At 39.4% G+C, this 21,895-nt stretch overlaps 1 protein-coding gene across 6 annotated transcripts in view; it reads right to left on the minus strand.

Moving 5' to 3' along the window:
• The window catches only part of msi2b (musashi RNA-binding protein 2b), a 637,421-nt gene that overhangs the window by 11,221 nt on the left and 604,305 nt on the right, over window positions 1-21,895 (minus strand). For 4 of the 6 annotated variants that reach the window (XM_061897059.1, XM_061897057.1, XM_061897058.1 and 1 more), the window contains 2 exons: window positions 17,008-17,187; window positions 11,541-11,695 (listed from right to left, as the gene is read on the minus strand). In XM_061897059.1, coding sequence (XP_061753043.1) covers window positions 11,541-11,695; window positions 17,008-17,187 — 335 coding nt within the window. The remainder of the gene's footprint in view (window positions 1-11,540; window positions 11,696-17,007; window positions 17,188-21,895) is intronic. The other 2 variants (XM_061897062.1, XM_061897061.1) reach the window with 1 other exon arrangement.

A 21,895-nucleotide genomic window follows, 5' to 3' on the forward strand; every position in this document is an offset into this window, starting at 1 on the left:
CCTTTTTAGTTTACTTAAATTACAATTTTAAATTTCCCGCGGAGTTTCCTGTTGAAAATGTCGCGGAATGATGATGCGTATGATGACGCATGTTTGTGACGTTATTGGTTGGAGGGGACATATTAGCCCAGCACCACTTACGGCTAAAAGTTTTTCATCGCGTAATTACACAGAATTTTGGACATCTGTGTTGCTGAATATTTTGCAATTTTTTCAATTAATAATTGAGACGTCAAATAAGAATGTTGTTGGTGGAAAGCTGTGGATTGCAGCTGCCTTTAGCAACCGAAAGACAGCCGGTGTTTCTTTGTTTGTTGTGAAGCTTTAACACAGAGCGGTCAAGCGAACATGTTTCTCTACGTCAACCAGCAAGTTTTTGGATGGGAAAATTGTAATATCAAGTCGGCTCTTACCGGAGACTCGAGTGGATTACGCGACCTCATCCTGCAGCTCAAAAAGGCAGCTGTGATCTTGGCTCTTCGGCTTCTCTCAGAGACACTGGCGTTCACTGCAGCCATCCGACTTTCAGGTATGACTTTATAATCTCACTAAAATACTATTAACACAATAAGCAGATAAGGGATTTTCCAGAATGATCCTAGTAAATGTGTCTAATTACATCTGAAACGCTCACACTACGCTGCCTGGAGCTGTTGCCTTTTTTTAAATTTTATCTTATATTTAAGTGCTTTACTCTAATTTTCCTCATCCACAAATCTTTCATCCTCGCTCAAATTAATGGGGAAATCGTCGCCTTCTCTGTCCAAATTGCTCTTACTGTTAGTGGCTCACATCATAAACAATGTGAGGATGTGAGGATCTCCACAACCCGTGACATCATGCGCACATCGTCTGCTACTTCCGGTACAGGCAAGGCTTTTTTATTAGCGACCAAAAGTTGCAAACTTTATCGTTGATGTTCTCTACTAAATTCTTTCAGCAAAATTATGGCAATATCGCGAAATGATCAAGTATGACACATAGAATGGACCTGCTATCCCCGTTTAAGTAAGAAAATCTCATTTCAGTAGGCCTTTAACTTGTATGTGATTGATCACAAAAAAACCCTCATATCAATCATGACTTAAAGTTAAAGTACCACTGATAGCCACACACACACTAGGTGTGGTGAAATTAACCTCTGCATTTGACCCATCCCCTTGTTCCACCCACTGGTATGTGAGGGGAGCAGTGAGCAGCAGCGGTGGCCACACTCGGGAATCATTTTGGTGATTTAACCCCCAATTCAAACCCTTGATGCTGACTGGTAAGGGAGATAATGGGTCCCATTTTTATAGTCTTTGGTATGACTCGGGGGTTTGAACTCACAACCTACCGATCTCAGGGCGGACACTCTGACCACATAGCCACTGAGCAGGTAACTGATGAGAATGTCATTCAGAATTGATTCTCAAATTTAACACGGTTCTCGATTCAGGACGATTCTCGCGATATATTATTTGGTATAAAAACATATTTTCATGTCCCACACCCGCACTGATTTGGCTAATTGCAGGGAAGAAATATCAGCTGGCTGCTCCAGTTGTCCACTCTCTGCTAATTGGCTGCTCTGCTCAGTCCTGCCTGGGTGGGGCCTTGATCCACTCCTGTTTTCTGCACATTTGCTTGCTTTGGACATTTTTTTTGTCTTTTGTTAACTGTCATACTCCATTTTTGTTGTATTAAGTAATATTTTGTGCACATTTAACTTCAGTCGCATCTCCCCATTTGTGAATAAGGCCCAGAGCCTGCCGTACTAAGTGGGTGCTCGTCTTAAACATCCAATGTTTTTCAGTAAGTACAAGTTTGGTTTTGCGTGGTCAATTTGTAGTCCGGTTTTGTTTATGAGCATTTTTCGCATTGTGTCAGCTCTTTCTTTGATTGCCTTGTGAAGTCTTGGCGGAGCTGTTACTGATGAGCGTGTTAGAGGCTTTTCCCTGTGATGTCATGTGCCTCATATGTGCTGAAGTTTGGCGTGAGTCCAGATCACATTTTTTCCATGATTTTTTCAGCTGCAGTTGTTATTAAGACCCGGATGGTAAGTGTACTTCTTGTAATGGTCATTGAAAGTTTAAAGAAGAGAAATCCCTGGTAGGCTTAGCGGTGTTGCCCAACAGTGGTCTCACTGCATTTTGTGTTTGAACGTGGAAGTTATGAGCGGGTTGCAGCTTCCATTTTTTTCCTTTTCCAATCGGTTACGCTTGTATGCCGACCTGCTAGTCGAGCATACGTGCTGTCAGTATCTAGTGCATCCCAAAATGAGGGTTGAGTTTGTACAGTTTTTGACTAGCTTGTTAGCGGGATTTCCTTGTCTTTGTGTTGTTGTACATTGTTACATAATCACTAAAGCTTCTGTGGGCTTTTGTATTTGCAGAAGTGCCAGGTGGTTTAGACAACTGCACTAGGAGGCCGTTAATTGAGATTGCAGAAAAACATTTCAGGGGGGGGCATTACATTTTTTCAAGGGGGCACCTGCCCGACTGGTACTTAGTTACTGATTACTACATGTAAGACTAACAATTATGTTTGTTGTTATTGTAATGATGTAATTATTCAAGCCTTTATTGGGTCCAAAAAATGAAAGACTTGGCCATTTCTATACAATTAATGAGATTGTAAAGGACTGTTATTGATTCGATGTTGATGTGCTAAAACCTCTTTCCTGATTAAAAGCCACGCACAACATTAAAGGCCTACTGAAACCCACTACTACCCACCATGCAGTTTGATAGTTTATATATCAATGATGAAATATTAACATTGCAGCACATGCCAATACGGCCTTTTTAGTTTACTAAATTGCAATTTAAAATTTCCCGCGAGGAGCCCTGTTGAAAACGTCGCGGAATGATGACGTGTGCGCGTGACGTCACGGACTGTCAGGAACTATTAGCTCAGCACCAGTTACGGCTAAAAGTCCTCTCTTTTCATCACATAATTACACAGTAATTTGGACATCTGTGTTGCTGAATCTTTTGCAATTTGTTCAATTAATAATGGAGACTATAAAGAACAATGCTGTTGGTGGAAAGCGGTGTATTGCAGCTGTCTTTAGCACCGAGACACAGCCGGTGTTTCTTTGTTTTTAACACAGAGCGGTCAAGCGAACATGTTTCTCTATATCAACCAGCATGTTTTTGAATGGGAAAATTGTGATATATATCTTACCGGAGACATTATTGGATTATTCGTCCTCCTGCAGTAGCTGTTTAAAAGGCAGCTGTGAGCTTGGCTCCATGGGTTCTCTCTGAGACACTGCGTGTTCACCGCAGCCATCCGACCTCGAGGTATGTCTTTACAATCTCACTAAAACACTATTAAAACAATAAGCAGATAAGGGATCGTTCAGAATTATCCTAGTAAATGTGTCTAATTACATCTGAAACGCTCATACTGCCGCCCCCCGGAGCCGTCGCTTTTTATTTTATTTTATTATTTTTTTTTTTTTCTAGTCCTTCGCTATCAATATCATCATCCACCAATCTTTCATCCTCGCTCAAAATATTGGGGAAATTGTCGTTTTCTCGGTCCGAATAGCTCTTGCTGCTGGAGGCTCCCATTATAAACAATGTGAGGATGTGAGGAGCCCTCAACCTTGTGACATCATCGTCTGCGACTTCCGGTAAAGGCAAGGCTATTTTATCAGCACCAAAAGTTGCGAACTTTATCGTCGATGTTCTCTACTAAATCCTTTCAGCAAAAATATGGCAATATCGCGAAATGATCAAGTATGACACATAGAATAAACCTGCTATCCCCTTTTAAATAAGAAAATCTCATTTCAGTAGGCCTTTAACTGTTCTTTGTTCAAGCACACAGTGCATATTAATAAAGTGTTTGGATGTATTCATTAAATCAAATCTTTCCTGCCAAAAAGGGATTTAAAGTAACATTTTGATATTGACACATCTCCTCTGTGCATACATTACTAGAATAACCTCAGGAGATGCACAAATGAGATGTGTCAATATGAAAATATTATTTTCAATCACTTTGGCAAACATAAGTTGTCGTTTGGCCTGGGATATATGTCAGCTTTTTACTTTACTTCACCATGTAAACAGTACAGTATGTACTTTATTATCATATATGTAACTCTCTTGGGGTAAACTCGTAATTTATGCACAGATGAGATGTGTAAAAGTAATACATTGAATTCCTCTTTGGCAGCCAAGAATACATTGATTTAATGAGTACATCCAAACACTTGATTAATATATATTATGTGCAGTAACAAAGAACAGTTAATATTGTGTGTAGCTTATAAACAACAACAACAACAACATTAGATCTACAACGGTTCTTTGCAATCTCAATTATTACCGTCAAAAATGGCCAACTCTTTTATTTTTCGGACACAATAAAGATTTAAATCATTTCAACCACATATCGTTACAATAACCATGAATATAAGTGTTTTTCAGATCTTACATGTAGTAATCAGTTGTTGACAGACAAAGGCCCTGCAAGGTTGGCTGGTTTAGCGATCAATGCGCGCTCACGCATTGGGAATAATACATTTAATTTACAATTGTTTAGATGTCACTATCGATGACGTGCCTGCTGATGGCATCATAGGAGTAAAAAATAAATGAGTCCTCTTCACTTAGTCCCAGTTGTACACATAATATGATTTGGAAAATGTTAAAGCAACACATTTTGGTTTAGTTTTTGGCAGGTACTCCTGACTTCCTCATCTGAAAAGGAAAAAAGTTTGATTGGCTGTTGTTCGTAACTAACTGGAGCTGTGATTGGATATACTCTGAACTTGTCCCACCCCTTGACAAGACAAAAATAAATATGATTGGATTTTATATCTGTCAACCTTTTTGGCTCATTTTATATTTAACTAAAATGTCAGTTAATTGTGTTATCGTCTTAGTCAACATGTATTTGTTTTGATTAAATATCGTCCTATTAATAACAAAAACTAAACCAGCTTCCAGCCCAGAGCGGCCACAGCTGACTCTGTGGGCAGGACTGTTGCAGAGTATTACACAATTGATATTGGAGAAACTAAGAAAAATATTGTTAAAGTAGTTTGAAAGTTCACTTAGTTAAAATTGCCATTCTGAATGCAGAAGTGCATAGAGGAGGAAGCGTTGCCTGCAGGTGTCATTGCTATGACTTCTGAGTAGCAGAAAGACTTGCTTTTGTTGCAAATGCAGGCTGAGCATGAAACTGAGAAAATGCGAGTTGAGGTTGAGAAAATGCGAGTACAGGTGTGAAGCGAAAAAAGGAAGCAGGATCTGGAAATTGCTAAATTTGAGATTCGCAGCAGAAATTTGATTTATTGAGACAAGGCAGTGTTGGGGATAGTTTAACTGGCCCAGGATCAGCGTACATTGGGAGCGCGAGGAGAAAAGGCGGATATTATTGAATTGACGCTTGTTCCTGAGTTCAATGAGAAAGACCCTGAAACTTTTTTTTCCCCTATTTGAGAGTTTAGCAGAGGCTCGTGGCTGGTCTGAGGCTACATGTATTTTAATCCTACAGTGGAATTTGGAAGGGAAAGCACAGCAAGAGTTTTCAGCATTAAATAGTGCTGAGAGAAGTACATATCTTGAAGTTAAAGCGGCAGTGCTTTAAGAGTACGAGTCGTGCCCGAGGAGTTGAGGCAATGTTTCCGTGGTTGGAACTGTTTTATTTTATTATTTATTTGTAATAAATCTGCAAAATAAAACAGGTAAAATGTTTAATGTTGTCATTATGGGGCACAGTTATTATAATTTTGAGGACAAACAGGAATAAGAGTGTAACATAGTGTGGAAAAGTAAAGCGCTGTGAATACTTTTCGGATGCACTGTATAAATAAAAATATATTTTAAAAAGTCTATTTTTGAAAATGTATAAGTCGATTCACAATTAGGATAAATAAGAAATTGCTGTTCTGATGTGAAAGTTGTTTTTTTTCAGCATCCCTAATGAGTCTCTAGATCCCCAATGTCTTATATCCGGGTCAATACAGTTGTTGTTGGGTTAATTAATAATAAAATAACAATGTTTAGTAGAATAACTTATTTATAAATTGTTGTTTTGATCTTGTGTTGTTAAAGGTCAATACAGTACAGTGATATTTCTGTTCCTCATGCTCCCTGCTTCATATTTCAGCAAAACGTTTTTCGAATGTTCCTATACCGTCTTGGTTATCGTACGGACAAACGTTGTGTATGATGAACTAGTCCGTTAGCCTGTGTAATTCAGTGATACCAATTGCCTAAACAAACAAACCCACGATGGTGACTCAGTCTTTTTTGTAATAAATACGATCATAAAATAAAACACCAGAGGGGCAAAGAAAGTAGTGAGTGCCAGGACTTTCACAAAGAAGGTGTGAAAAACTTTTGAATTCGAGACAGAACTTGTAGCAAAGTACAAAAGTAGGACTCTTCCCACTCCTCCTTTCTCTCCACTCATCGCCGTCTTTGCCAACAAAGATCCAAAAATGAAGTTAAAAGTAACGTTAAATGTTACTGCATGTAAAACTATTATTTAAAAAACATTTGTTTTGTGTCCATATTTTTGGGTGTCTGGAATGGATTATTGTAATTTCTGGACTGCAAGACGCTGCTTTTTTGTTTCTCACGCTTTTGAACCCTGCACTTTATACAATGCTGAGGTTAATACATGTTTTTTTTTTTTTCCCGGTTCACAAGTTTCACCTGCCACCAATAAATTTAGCCTCATCCCATCAGACCAATAGTCGAATGGTGAAGCAATGAAATTGTTCACATTATCAAATGCACTCACCCATTTAGGGCATTATGGAGTGAAGAAACACCAAAATTCACAAAATGCAGCCCCAAAACGCAAGACAATAAACCCAGCCATGGGAAAAAGAAACGGTCGTCGCACAGAATGGAAATACATCACCACTAACAGATCCCGAAAGGCCGGACCAGCGCGCAAAGAGTAGGAGGTTCATACCAGGGGCATTGAACTAAATTGTGGTGTGGGGGCACATTTCCAGAAAGCTGAGGTCCCTTTACTATAATTCTTATTATATATATTTCAGAACCCCAGCGTCCTCTAAAGTAGCCATTTAATTTTTGTCTATTAATTTTGTCAGACCTACAGGAGTGCTCTGCTGTTTTTAAGATCCTTTGGTAAAAATGAAAGTTTCTAGTCTTTTCAACTGAACTGGACCTGAAGCTCATATGATGAAAAAGAGAGGACTTAAAATATAATAATTAGGAACACTACTTGTATAACTAAAGAAGTTGACTACTTACTGCATCTGAAGTAAACAAGCTACAGCCACACCTAACTTGCATAAATTTAACATTATGAAATACAGATGTATCAGCCAAAAAGGAGAGGACTTAAAGGGGAGCTTTGAGGAACACCTCAGTTATGTAAATCACAAGTTTGGACCCCAGTGTTGTATGTTTGCTCCCAAGGTTCAAATGTCAATGCAAGGATCTGCCAATGTGTTTACAGCAGTCCAAGTTCCTCTATACATCAGGAGCACTTCAGTGTGTTTAGGAATTTGCTGAGGCAAAAATGTTTGCCCCACAAATGTTGAACTTAACTTGCAGGGGGTATGGTGTGATTCCTGGGCTGGATTTGACCCCATAGGCCACAAGTTGAATAGCCCTGGTGTTGGCTGTGTTACAGAGACTGTCCTTCGGTAAATTTGTGAATGAACACAAGCGACTAAATACATTTTCATGTTTCAATGTGTACACCTGCAGCTTTTAGACTTGTGTGGCTAATATATGTACAACATTACATTTGTCCAAACTAGGGCTGTCAAAGTTAATGCAAAAACTTTTATGTCCTTAAGTTCCTTTAAGTTTTTTAAAGTGTGATTAACGGACACGCGTCCTTTTTGACTCTTGGAACGTTCCGTACCGAGGAAAAAATTGGCTGCGTTCACAAGTTACTTAAAGATCCACAAGCGGGAAAATACTGAGCAGAAATGGACAAAGAAAGGGGTACATTGTGGAAATATCAGGTTGAAAGCCATGACAAGTGAGCCGTGAGCTGTCTTCACTGGAGCCAATGCCTGCTGCGCGTGTCGTTCAGACAGGTGGGTGGAACGTCACTTCTGTGTTTGGATTACATATAAGGTACAGTAATAACATAAGACCTATGTTACATCAAAAATCACTGTGACTGGTTTCGTAAAATGGCATAAAAGCTCAACAGAGATGTGAAATGGTAAGCAGGAAGCTGAAAGGGGACTTTTTTTTTTTTATTGCAGTCAGGTCCGTCGTCAAGACACTTTCTCAAACCAATCACACATTTCCAGCTTCAAATTAAAAGTGCCATTCTTCACATCCAATTTAACTACGGAGACAAAATAAGAATGTCTTATATTACGGGGCGGCATAGCTCGGTTGGTAGCGTGGCCGTGCCAGCAACTTAAAGGGTTGCAGGTTCGATTCCCGCTTCCACCATCCTAGTCACTGCCGTTGTGTCCTTGGGCAAGACACTTTACCCACCTACTCCCAGTGCCACGCACACTGGTTTAAATGTAACTTAGATATTGGGTTTCACTATGTAAAGCGCTTTGAGTCACTAGAGAAAAGCGCAATATAAATATAATAATTCACTTCATGCTTTGTCAAATACGTTTTGTCATATACTCTGTGATATTTGTACCTAAATAAATACTATTACATTAGTTGATGAATGTGGGGCTAGCTGAAATATTGTGTAAATAAAAAAAAACAACACTTCTTGTTGAGATCCACTTTTTGGATCCTCCACATATTATTGTTCCATTTTTATTTTCACTCTCCGTCTGATCCCATTATTTCCTGTTTAAGTCGGTCACCATGGTAGCTTATCAGTTTGACCTGTTTCTCACGGCCCTGCACACCTGTGCTCACTAATCACCTGCCTTATATAAGCCTGTATCTTCTGTTGTTCAGTCCGGGATCCAAATTTGTTCTTACACAACGGTACGTCTGCTTTGCACTTTTGCTTCCATGCAATTTCTGTATCATTCTCGCGAGCTCTCATGCTGCGCAATTTTATTCATTCTTAGTTCTCATGCTAAATGTTTTGTTTTCCCCTTTGTGTGCCTATGTGCCAGTTTAGTTTACTATTTCTTTATCCTAGCTTTCATGCTAGCGTCTTTTGTTTGCCTTTTCTTAGCTCCAGTATTTTTGTTCTGTAGCACTTTTTGTTAAATAAATCATTAGTTCATACCTTTTGCTGTGTTCAATTTTCGACGCATCCTCGAGGGAATCGAACCCGGCATCACGATGACGAACAGACGTAACAGTTCTGGTTTATACTCCTCCATTACAGAATGCTTAACAGGCAGAATATTGCACATTATTAATAAATTATTATTATTAATCAAGGTTAAAGAATTGTCATGCAGCGATAAGACCAGCATTAACTTTAAAACATGTAATGTAAAGAATATCAGAAACATTTATTCAGATAGAAATATCACAGATTACCTTACTAACAATCTTTGACGTTCAAAGCATGATTGAAACAATCAATATTTTGTGTTATTACTGCGTGAATCTGATATCTAAAAATACCAGCAGGATTAAACATTCTGTAATCCTATAAAATCCAACATTGGGCAAGACACCAACGCACTGCAGACAATTTTTTTTATTGTCATTAAAAACGTGTTTGTACACTTATTAATGATGAAACATTAAATCCATCAGCTATTAATCGCAGTAAATTTTGGGAGAATTATGAACGAAACGTGATTCATCACGATTGAATATTTTACTCGTTTGACAGCCGTAGTCCAAACATTAGGTCATTACTGCTTATATTTAAATGCGCTCTTAGCCCGGAAATGAGGGTAATTGGATCTACATTATTTCGAAGGGGAAAAATTACTTCGGTTTTTGTACAATTCGTTCTTCATCGGACCTTTTGGAACTAATTACTAATAACGAAAACGAATATGTCACAGGATTACCTTCAAAGTCATGTCTCAACTCCTCCATTAAAAACTAGATGTTCTTTGTGCCAAGTTGACAAAGCAAGTGGCGGCTAACCAACCGCAGCGCCAACTTGGACAAAGACAGTGACGGAGGCGAAACCTGCTGGACGGCGGCGCGAACCCGAGCCCCGGGACAGCTTGGTTTCTAAAAATAACATATATTTGTTCTGCGAGGCTGACACACAGGGGGTGAAATGAGGTGATTGTGTGCTACTTGCTGAAGGGAACCAACATTAGCATTTGACACAGATAACTTTCAAAGCCAGGATATTTTTTTTTCTTTTACCCTGATGTGCACACACTTTATTGACCTCAAGATGATTAGGATCTACACCACTGATTCTCAAAATGTGGTACGCGTTCCACGAGGGGTACGCAGGCGCCAAAAAACGACTTGGTTAAATATTCAAACACAAAACTATTTGTAATGTTACAGTGGCCAAAAATATAATATAATAATATACAGTAGGGCAGAAAAGTATTTAGTCAGCCACCGATTGTGCAAGTTCTCCCACTTAAAATGATGACAGAGGTCTGTAATTTTCATCATAGGTACACTAACTGTGAGAGACAGAATGTGAAAAAAAAATCCTGGAATTCACTTTGTAGGAATTTTAAAGAATTTATTTGTAAATGATGGTGGAAAATAAGTATTTGGTAAACCATTCAAAGCTCTCACTGATGGAGGAGGTTTTGGCTCAAAATCTCACGATACATGGCCCCATTCATTCTTTCCTTAACACGGATCAATTGTCCTGTCCCCTTAGCAGAAAAACAGCCCCAAAGCATGATGTTTTCACCCCCATGCTTCACAGTAGGTGTGGTGTTCTTGGGATGCAACTCACTATTCTTCTTCCTCAAAACACGACGAGTTTAGTTTATACCAAAAAGTTCTATTTTGGTTTCATCTGACCACATGACATTCTCCCAATCCTTTGCTGTATCATCCATGTATCCATTTTGGTATAAACTCAACTCGTCGTGTTTGGAGGAAGAAGAATACTGAGTTGCGTCCCAAGAACACCATACCTACTGTGAAGCATGGTGGTGGAAACATCATGCTTTGGGGCTGTTTTCTGCTAAGGGGACAGGAAGATTGATCCGTGTTAAGGAAAGAATGAATGGGGCCATGTATCGTGAGATTTTGAGCCAAAACCTCCTTCCATCTGTGAGAGCTTTGAATGGTTGACCAAATACTTATTTTCCACCATAATTTACAAACAAATTCTTTAAAATTCCTACAATGTGAATTCCTGGATTTTTTCACATTCTGTCTCTCACAGTTGAAGTGTACCTATGATGAAAATTACAGACCTCTGTCATAATTTTAAGTGGGAGAACTTGTACAATCGGTGGCTGACTAAATACTTTTTTTGCCCCACTGTATATACTAAATAAAACCTCTGCTTTGTTTTTAATGAATACTTAGGCATACTATTCTACTGTTTTTAATGTTGGTCATTATTGTGGTACTTGGAGATCCAAGTGTTTCCTGAGGTAGTACTTTTGAGAACCACTGATCTACACTGAACATACAAACAGTACATTAGTAGAATGATGCGATTGAGGCCAAGGTGCGCTTAGACAGAGGCAAAGGTCCGAGTATACTCACGGTAATGCTGGGGCCAAACCCGGAACCGGGCTGAGGGCTGGCGGCGCTGATGTAGTTGCCCACAGCTGAGTCCTGGCTGTTGGGTCCGTACAGATCTGCCACAGGCCCTGGGCTGTTGGCACCGTGGAAAGCTCCGGGCCTTGACGGGTTGGCGCCTGCATTCAAACACAATATGGAGCGGAGCAGCTCAGAAATGATCAACTGTGGTCTTCTCACTAGAACTCATCACTGGATTTGTGTCATTTGAGACAAAGACAGATTTTGGCTTAGTCTTGTGTTCAATCACATCAAAGAATGAGTGAGTCCAGTATGATGTTCTAATCATGTTAGCTCAACATGCTTATTATGCATCACTTTGAAACATGCACAACACAAAGCAAACACACGGCTAGAAATACTCCCAGCATGCTTTGCGACTCCAAGTCAGGTTGCGGCGCCATCATGCATAATGAGAAGAAGGACTTGTTTCCTATTTGAGTTGATTGCTGTTTTATTGTATTGTTTGACAAAATAAATATTGCCGCTGCTTCTGCTAACATTTTACGTCAACTTGTCAGTTCTGCAGTAATTCAGGAGTAAAACGTGAGCGAGACAAGAGAAAGAAGGCATCGGGGGAAATATAAAAGCTTGACCCGAGTTCATTTGCAGGTCTGAACGCAGGGGAGGGAAAAAGGAAACACTGAACATGATCTACCACCTTTGCCCTGTGAGTGAGAGCAAGTCAGAATAATGAAACGACAATCCAGACGAATACTAAAGGCCCGTAAGAGCGGGATGAGAGGAAAAAAAAAGACAGCCAGGAAGGGAGAAAAATGTGAATCTCTTCACGCAATCTCCTCTGCTGTCAGCTTCACCTTTGTATTGCCCTCATTCTCGACTGCTTTCAAAGGAAGAATCCGCAACAAAAAAGCTTGATCGTATGCTCATAAACTACGGCGAATGTGTGTAAGTGTCAGGTAAATACTGAGTGGCTGCAGGCTATAATATTCTTGTTAAATTGCCATGCTTGGTGTGAGCAATAACACTAAATACACTTTTAATGGATTCTGCTACTGTTTAACTGTGAGGCCTTTTTACATTGAGCAGCTACTTATCTCGGTTGCACACGCCTGCTACAATCTTTTTTTTTTTCTTTTTTTTTTTCTACAATTATTTACTGTCACAGGTGTGACTGTGCCTACATTTTTCAAACAAATAATATATATATATATATATATATATATATGTATATATATATTTCTTTTTATATGTTAGGGATGTCAAAGTTGTGGCGTTAATGCATAATAACGGAACAAATGAGGCACCATGTTTAAATGCAGATTAATCACGCACACATGCTCCCTGATTGTAACTGATACGATTGATGATGACATCAATTCATACGCGAGCGCAAAGATGAGTGAAAAGATGCTGACTGGTGTGCTCACTGGCTAATTTCACTTCAAAATAAAGACAGGACTTTGGAAAGAACTGTTATCAAGTTTTGAAGAAATAATTAGAAAGCATTCAAGTAACCCATTTAAAAATGTTCCTGTAGAACAGGTGTCCAAATATTGGGGTCATTTAAAAAAGTATTTCTAACAATGCTAGCAAGTAATTTACTGCAATTGATCGCAATGAATCACAATGTACAAGTGTAATTAATCTGATTTTAAACATTTATAATTTCACAGCGTATACTGTTTATATACATGAATAGTGATCGATTAATTAATTACGATCTGTTGTTTAATTGATTTAATTCATCTCTTTTTTAATCTAACCAAATTTGCTTAAAAAAGCCCTGAATTCGAGGTAGTTTAAATAAAGTCTTATGTTTACAATAGATATATAAACAAAAAAAGTGGCTTTATAAAGTCTTTTTTTAAACACATTTGAAGCTCGTGAATTGATTGCGTGTTACGCCAAAAAAATAGAAGCCTTGCTAAAAACAAGGCCTTTTTCAAACTATGAACACACGCCTGACAAGTCTTAAATTTATTATAAAAATTATACACTATGTGACACCATTTAGTAGGCATAATTTGTCAAACATGTGTTATATTATGCTGCTAGCAAGTCTAGTGACAAAGTGAGACCTCTTTGTCACCATGACTACATATCATCTTTGTGCAGCTCACTGCTAGTCAAGCATTAAGAAACCGTTTAGTTAGAGGTAAGCAAATCGGATTTTGCTTAACACAATTAACCAATATAGCCTGCTAAATATGATTGTATCTAATTATTAGCAATTTGCGTGATAATTTGACACCCCTAATGTATGTATGTATGTATGTATATATATATATATATATATATATATATATATATATATATATATATATATATGTGTATACACATATAAACAAATGTACATACATATGTTTTTTTCTGAAAGGAAACCACATTTAATCATTTTATGATCCATAAACTAATACCAAATAGCTGGTGCACTCTCACTATAGCAAAGTAATATTTAAAATATATCTTGCAGGAAACTAAAAAAATTCTCACTGAATTTAAGTGCGTTGTTTTTCCAGATACATCTTTTTTTTTTATATAACTGTTTATTTCTCTTTTATTTTTTATTTTATATTGTCCCCTTCTCATCCTCACTTTTGCACTAAACACAAAATATATCCAAACATTTCATAAAGTCAAATACAAATAACGCAACAAGAGAAGTTTCCCATGCTTCTCTTTTGTAAAGTAAATGTGTAAGGCAGATAAAGGCATCTACATCAGCACTATGGTTTGCCTGAGCGGCTGGACAGAAGAGATACAAAATAAATAAATAAATAAATAAACTATGTATTTATATATAGTTTATTTATATAAATATAAATAAATATAAATATAAATAAATATAAATATAAATATAAATAAACTATGTATTTATATATATATTGGCTTCACGGTGGGAGAGGGGTTAGTGCGTCTGCCTCACAATACGAAGTTCCTGCAGTCCTGGGTTCAAATCCAGGCTCAGAATCTTTCTGTGTGGAGTTTGCATGTTCTCCCCGTGAATGCGTGGGTTCCCTCCGGGTACTCCGGCTTCCTCCCACTTCCAAAGACATGCACCTGGGGATAGGTTGATTGGCAACATTAAATTGGCCCTAGTGTGTGAATGTGAGTGTGAATGTTGTTTGTCTATCTGTGTTGGCCCTGCGATGAGGTGGCGACTTGTCCAGGGTGTACCCCGCCTTCCGCCCGATTGTAGCTGAGATAGGCGCCAGCGCCCCCCTACGACCCCAAAAGGGATTAAGCGGTAGGAAATGGATGGATGGATGGATGTATTTATATATTTTTTTTAACTTGGGACGTGGAAGCTGGCAGGCCGTGGCCGTAGTTTGGGGACCCCTGCTCTAATCCAATTCAGATTTTCTTCAGGCTTATAACTGAATAGAATATATAATCAAATTCTGATAAAATCAAACTGCATGCCTTTTACTTGTTACAGAGGCAGAAAAGGGTGTTTTGGACGTTCCTTACACTTCTACAAGCTATTCTATACCTAAAATCACCCCCCAAAGAAAATGTAGACAATTGCACACATGCAATATGTGAGTATTCAGTCTAAGTAATCTCCCCACTGTTGTGCAGCTTTAATAGTAGACGCCTAGTCAAAAAAAGCTCTGTAGGGAGCATGGGATGCTCTGATAATGCGTGTTGTGTATAAAATGGAGCAGCCCATGCACAAGAACCTTCAGAACTCTCATCACATCTGTGGAATCGACTCTATGCAGCCTGTGTTTGTGTTTCTGCTGTTTGTTGGGCTACATTTTGCTCAGACAGGCTGTGGGAAATGCCAACATCTGCCCGAGGCAGCTGGCCAACACTTGGAGCTATTAAAATGAGGCTTTGGACTTGTCCTCCAGCCTGCGAAGGCCACTGACAGCTCCCACACATCCCTCCTCCTCCTCCTTTCGTCATGCTTTTGCTTCTACTAGTGAAGGTGAAGTCACAACTTTGAGTCTTTTAGGGGTAACAAGGCAAGCAAGTGCGTACATGAGTCTCTGGAGACATGGCAGCTCAGCAGCACGCGTAGGTCAACCTTGTCACCTCCAATGAGACACAGCAGTCCGCTAACTTGCAGCAGCTACTGTTGGGTTGTTATGCCAGTGAGCAAACATTGACAACTGCAGTGTTATTTTCAAAATAAACAATAGGCTCTTGACGAAGGTGCTAATATGGAGGTTTATTTGTGTCGCTTTTTCCCCACTGAATTCATGTAACTGATTATTTTGCGTTTGCATTTTGTGAACTGAATTTCTTTTTACGTTAAATTATGCTGACAATTTCATTGAATACGATTTTGTGGACAAAATGCCGGTGTTTAAAAATTATGCATAAAGTGCCTCTTTGCCACGGCTTTGCATGAGCCGTGTCACGTGACTGCAAACTCGACACCTCATTGGTTGGTTCCGTGACGCCTTCAATTGGTTCAGTCTTAATTTGCTGGAAGTGGGTCTTGAATTTTCAAACTAATATCTCTGCACTGATTATTTTTTGTATAAATAAAATGTTTACAATTGTATTTTAACAAACACATTTTTACAAATTTTTGTATTCAATTAAATTGTTGGCCCAATTCAATGTTAAAAAAATCAGTTCACAAAATTCCATCCATCAATCCATCCATTTCCTATCGCTTGCCCCTTTCGGGGTTGCGGGGGGTGCTGGAGCCTATCTCAGCTGCATTCAGGCGGAAGGTGGTACACCCTGGACAAGTCGCAACCTCATCACAGGGCCAACACAGATAGACAGGCAACATTCACACTCACATTCACACATTTGGGGCAATTTTAGTGTTGCCAATCAACTTATCCCCAGATGCATGTCTTTGGAGGTGGGAAGAAGCCAGAGTACCTGGAGGGAACCCACAAAGTCACGGGGAGAACATGCAAACTCCACACAGAAAGATCCCGAGTCCGGGATTGAACTCAGGACCTTCGTGTTGTGAGGCACATGCACTAACCCCTGTACAACCGTGCTGCCTTCACAAAACTCCAATGCAAAATATCAGTCACAAAGATTCAGTGTCAAAAAAAGCAATGGTATTAAAGACAAAAATTACCCGTCATAGTGTTAACCCTTATTTAAATGTTGCACATATACTTTTGGAAAGGGAGAATCAGCATAAAAGAACCTAAATCCGCAAAGCAACTATATTGAAAACTTAAATGATAAAAAATAAAACGTACACTTGCTTTCTTACAACTCAGACACATCTGATGGTGCCATCACCCACCGTGGTACAGCGCACATGCAAATAAGTAAACAATCACATTCTCTATGTCAGCAGGCCCTGCTACACAACGTCTTCAAGAAACAGAAATCAAGTGTTCAAAAAGGGGGGAAAACATGCATCAGCTTGTTTTTCAATCTTTTTCATTGACAGGAGCAGGGGGAATATCAAACAAAGAAGTTTAGGCCTTCTGCATGGAAGAATGTCATGAAAGGTGAAGACAGATGCTCATATACAAACCTGGGTTCTTAAACTGATCCGGGCTGTGTAGGTGCTGGAGGGGGGAGTTGCAGGCGGAGGTGGCATGCTCACTGTGCAGCATCTGAGCCGCCTGGGGCCCCAGGGAGCCATAGTCAGCAAAGGAGCAGGGCCCCCCCCTCTGGTCACTGGGCGCAGAGTAAAACCCATAATCGGGGAGGCCTGGGAGATACAGTAAAGGTGGGGAGGGGGACTCCATCATTGTGGAAAATCAACGCTGTCAATGTCAAAGTCAATGTCCAGATTGTCAAAGCCCCTCCCTCCTTAAGCACTGAGCCCCCGCCCCAAGCATGTTTGGTACGCTCGCTCAGTCCCCTCTCCCGGCTCTGCTATTTTATTTGGGTATTCATTGTTTTTGCGGCACAATTGACCTGCGTTCTGTGTGTTTTTGTGCAATCATTACGGGACGGGATGAAAGCAAAGCGAGGAATCATTAAAACACAGCTCAATACATTCTCATTTCAAACCAACAATTGTCTGTTGACATACCTGAAGGAAGCCTGAATGAAAGAAACACAAAAGTGTGCCAATCAATAATTAATTTAATGGCTCCTCGTTGACCGGCGAGCTGGAGATGATAAGGGGTGTGTGTGTGCGTGTGTGTGTGTGCGTGCGTGTGTGTGTGTGTGTGTGTCTGAATCAGCTCCAGATATATTGATGACGACTGCGGATGCATGCCTAAGTGTGATCCAAACACGCACCACCCCCCACCCCCACCCCCGCACTTCTAACGTTCTCTTTGACACAGATGGTGGATTATCAACAGTTTAGAAAATGTCATTCAGCAGTAAGTCGTGCTGACATTTATTGCATGTCCTCTTAATCGGAGACAAGCTGCTGGTGGAAAGAGGGCAATTAAAGCAAACGTCTCCTTACGCCTCGTAGATAGCAGCCTTAATCTACTCAGGAGGGACTCAGCCCTGTGACACCATCTCAAGCCAACATGCCCCGCTGTGTGTTTGTGTTTTTATTTGGCCCGCGGAGCAAACAGCCATTCAGAGCCACTTCACCTCTCCCCACTCGGAACGAGAAAGTCCACTTGTGCCAAATGGAATACGAGCAGCAGCAGCCATATTTCTCCCACCAGAGCTTTCTAACACTCTGATCTCGCCACTTGTGAGCTGTCGGCCCACTCATCAAATTATAGGATCCAAATGCAGCAGGCTTCCCACGTACGTCACATAGCGCCTGACACATTGAACAAAGCTCAAGAGCCAATCATTATATTTAGTTCACTTAGACAAATGTCACAGAATATTGATTGGCCTCACTAATGAGGGACGACTAGATCAATGGAATCATTTTAACGGAGGCTAAAAACATTTGAAGATAGAACTAACCATGTTACTGGGAATACATGTAGAATATTAAGTATGGCAGCGGGCTTTCCGAGGTTCTTCCGACATGCACTTCATCTTGTTAGAGACTAAACAAATGTGCAAAGTTCACTTTCATACATGACTGGACTGATGCTGAACTACTGACAATAAACCTGAAATGACCTGACGCTGGTTTGGTAACTATTATAAACTGTACATACCAAATACCGTATTTTCCAGGCTAGAGCCGCACTCACTAAATTTTAGAAGAAAAAATATTTTTTTACATCTATTAGCCACACTGGACTTTAAGCTGGAGTTATAGAAGATTTGTAAATGTTTATTTATATCCCTTAATTATATCCAAACGGTGCCTGTCACAGGGTAGTAAAACGGATGATCAAAGAAAACAGAAGCTATCATTATGGACCCACAAGCTGCAGAAGCTTGTTCTCCAATCAGCAAACCAGACTCAAAGGGACATTTTGGGGAATTTGCAAAACTGAAATAATACAAAAATAATGCCATTTTAAGTTAATAATACTAACATCGACACCTTTAAACGTGTAAACATATTTGCTAATGCTACAACTCAAGCTTAATTACATTACGATTGCATGTACAAATATGCATGCAAACACGCCTACAGTCATCACACATGGGACGGTTTAGTAAGTTTGAATTGTTTGTTGTATTGTAAAACTAACCAAACGTTGTTTGGAGTAATGAATGAAGAATCCATACAAGTAGAAACGCTACGGATAAATATACTTCTGGTTCAAGGCACATAACAGGAAGTATATTTTCAACCCGCAGTCACCTGTGAGACCAGAAATAGTAGCCGCCAGTAAGAGAACTCATTCAAAAGATGGCGCCATACCACAAACGATGACACACATTTTTAGTGTCTCTGTCGGTTTTAATATAAAAGCTATTTGGTGAATACAACATATTATGGCCGTTAGGGAAAAAAAAAAATCCATGCACAGTTTCATAAGCTGCTGTGTTCAAAACTTGAGGAAAAAAGTAGCAATTTATAGCCCGAAAAATACAGTGGTAGGGATGTTGCTATATTACCTTTTTTTACTTCTGATTCCGATATTGGTGGATTGAGTGTTAGCTGAAGTCGATATTAATCCGATATGATGTCAGCAGGAATCATAGTACATATCTGTAATATTTTGTAGTGTGAAATGTTAGAAAATTAAAACACAATTATTCAAATAAAGGTAGGTATGAAATCAAAACCTTATGAACGCAGAGTGTTATTTGTGTTTTGGCGACACCTAGTGGTCACAATAATTCATTAAAAGGAAACGGCACTTTTTTTTTGGAGTTTTGCCTTTCAATCAAAATCCTAATGCAAGCCATCACACATGTTCAGGAGAATTCTCAAGGGGGAAAAACTGAGTCAGAACCTGCAGAAAAACAGGAAAAGAGGAGCAAACCTGGCGCTCAAAAACAAGATAAGACAAAAAAAAATATGCCGCGAGTATTTTATTTTGCATCCTCTTCTACTGATGTTTTCCTCAAGAGGCTTGAGTAAATGCTCAAAAAGAATGAGGAAACATTGTCTATAGTGTCTATGGAAGAGGAAATTGTAATTATTTTTTTATTTCTATTTTTTCTCATAATGTTAACCATATCAGTATTGAAGAAATCATGGATCAAGGCAACTAAAACATGCAATTAAGTGATCAGTATAACAATGTTACATTATTTTATTCTCACTGTCTATGGACTCCAGTTCTGTAAATGACGGAAAACTAAGATATCGAGTCTGGCGATGGAAAGGGGGTGTTGCAAGTAGTTATCTAACGATAACTCAAAACGTATAGCTCATAAGGGAAATTACTGCCAGATTCACTTTCAGGAGCAAAAATTCAAGAGAACTTATAGAAATTTCGGTCATTTGGAATCTACGGGTTTTTAAAACCTAGTAATAAAAGAGTGCAGTGTCTGTGTCGTCCTTTTCTGGCAGTCTACAGGCTGCTGGACAAAAGTACTATACTCAGACACTCATGCACAAACATGTCGGCCCATTCTCAGAGCCATATATTTTCATCAGTGGCTATCTGATCCGTTATGCAGGATGAAACTGGGCAGATTGTGCCCACAGCTGCATAAGTATCACCGATCATATCAGGGAGCTGCGGACCGTCCCATTATTAATATTCACACAATCTATCCAGAACAATGGGCCTTTCTTGGGCTCCTTTTTTCACCGGCCACTAATTGGATGTAATTACTCATCTACAAAACAAATGAGCGTGCTGAGGTTGCCTTGGAGACTAGATCAGGGGACCCAGCAGTGCGAATCATTCACAGGGCTTCATTTATACTGATAATTATCTCGCCTCCCACCCGCCCCACACCATCTTTCCCTGCTGCCCTCAGCGACCAAAGTTGGCTGTGAGGCGCCTGGGAGGGGGAGGGTCCTGCAGTCATCTGTTTCTGACATCATCAGGGTGGCGCTCTGCAAGTGGATAAATGTCCTGCTCTCCTTGCCACTTTGCCAGGTGACTGCTTTTAAGGAGGAATCATCAACCTTGAAAAGCATGGCGGCCTTTATTTTCCTCACTCGTCAGAACATGAAACTAATCACACTGATGATAAAATACAACACCGCGTACAACCGCCGCTTCCTCTAAGGACTTTAAGTTTACAAGTGTGTTTTGAAGGCACCATCAGCAGCATATCAGCAAACCTGCAGTACTCTCAGAACTGATTGACAGGCCTCTTATCATTGGCACTGCAACCTGCACTTGTAATTTGGTGGTATACTGCTGCAATCAACACTGATTGCCAACTGTTCACAAAGGGGCGGTAAATGTAAATTTTGACCAGGAATATGCCCCTTTTCTCCGTCGTTAAAAATAGAATATAGCCAGTGACTTTGTGCCTATCTAGAGAATATTGTTTGAAATCCTAGGATTAATTAATACGCTCACTGGACACTTCATTAGGTACACCTACATTTTATAATGAGATTCAATACAAGACAGTGGAAAGAAATTGTCAGAGATGTAACAAATGTAACACTAAGTTTATGAGTAAATACATCAATAAAAAAGTTCAGCTTCACCCTAATCTTTTTTTGGACTTGTTGAATATTGCAAATAATGCAAACATGATGAATTTTGAGGTAGCGAAACCATTATGGTGCTTTTAGTGTGCACTGTGCAATGGTGTAAACAAAAACAAATGTTTTCAATGTTCAGCATTTCTTCAGCGCTAATGGTGGTGAGGAATAAGAACATTGCTGGTAAACAAGAAGAAATGTACTGTTCTATTCTGTTAAGGAAAATAATTTTATTCGAAATAAGACTGAGGACCGCAGGGGCACAGGTGGGATTTTTTAACTGGCGGGCAACAATAATTTCAACTCAATCTATTATTTTTCCACTCCATACTTAAATCAAAATGTATTATCTAAACTTAATAACATTTAATAATTAGAAGAAATGTAGTGCGAACAATAACACAGAGGGTCTGATCTATCAAGATCCAAATGTTACATGCTAAACAGCGTGTAAAAAGTATTAATTGCA

Source organism: Nerophis ophidion, linkage group LG04 (genome assembly GCF_033978795.1).
Source record: "Nerophis ophidion isolate RoL-2023_Sa linkage group LG04, RoL_Noph_v1.0, whole genome shotgun sequence".
In the NCBI taxonomy this organism is placed as follows: Eukaryota; Metazoa; Chordata; class Actinopteri; order Syngnathiformes; family Syngnathidae; genus Nerophis; species Nerophis ophidion.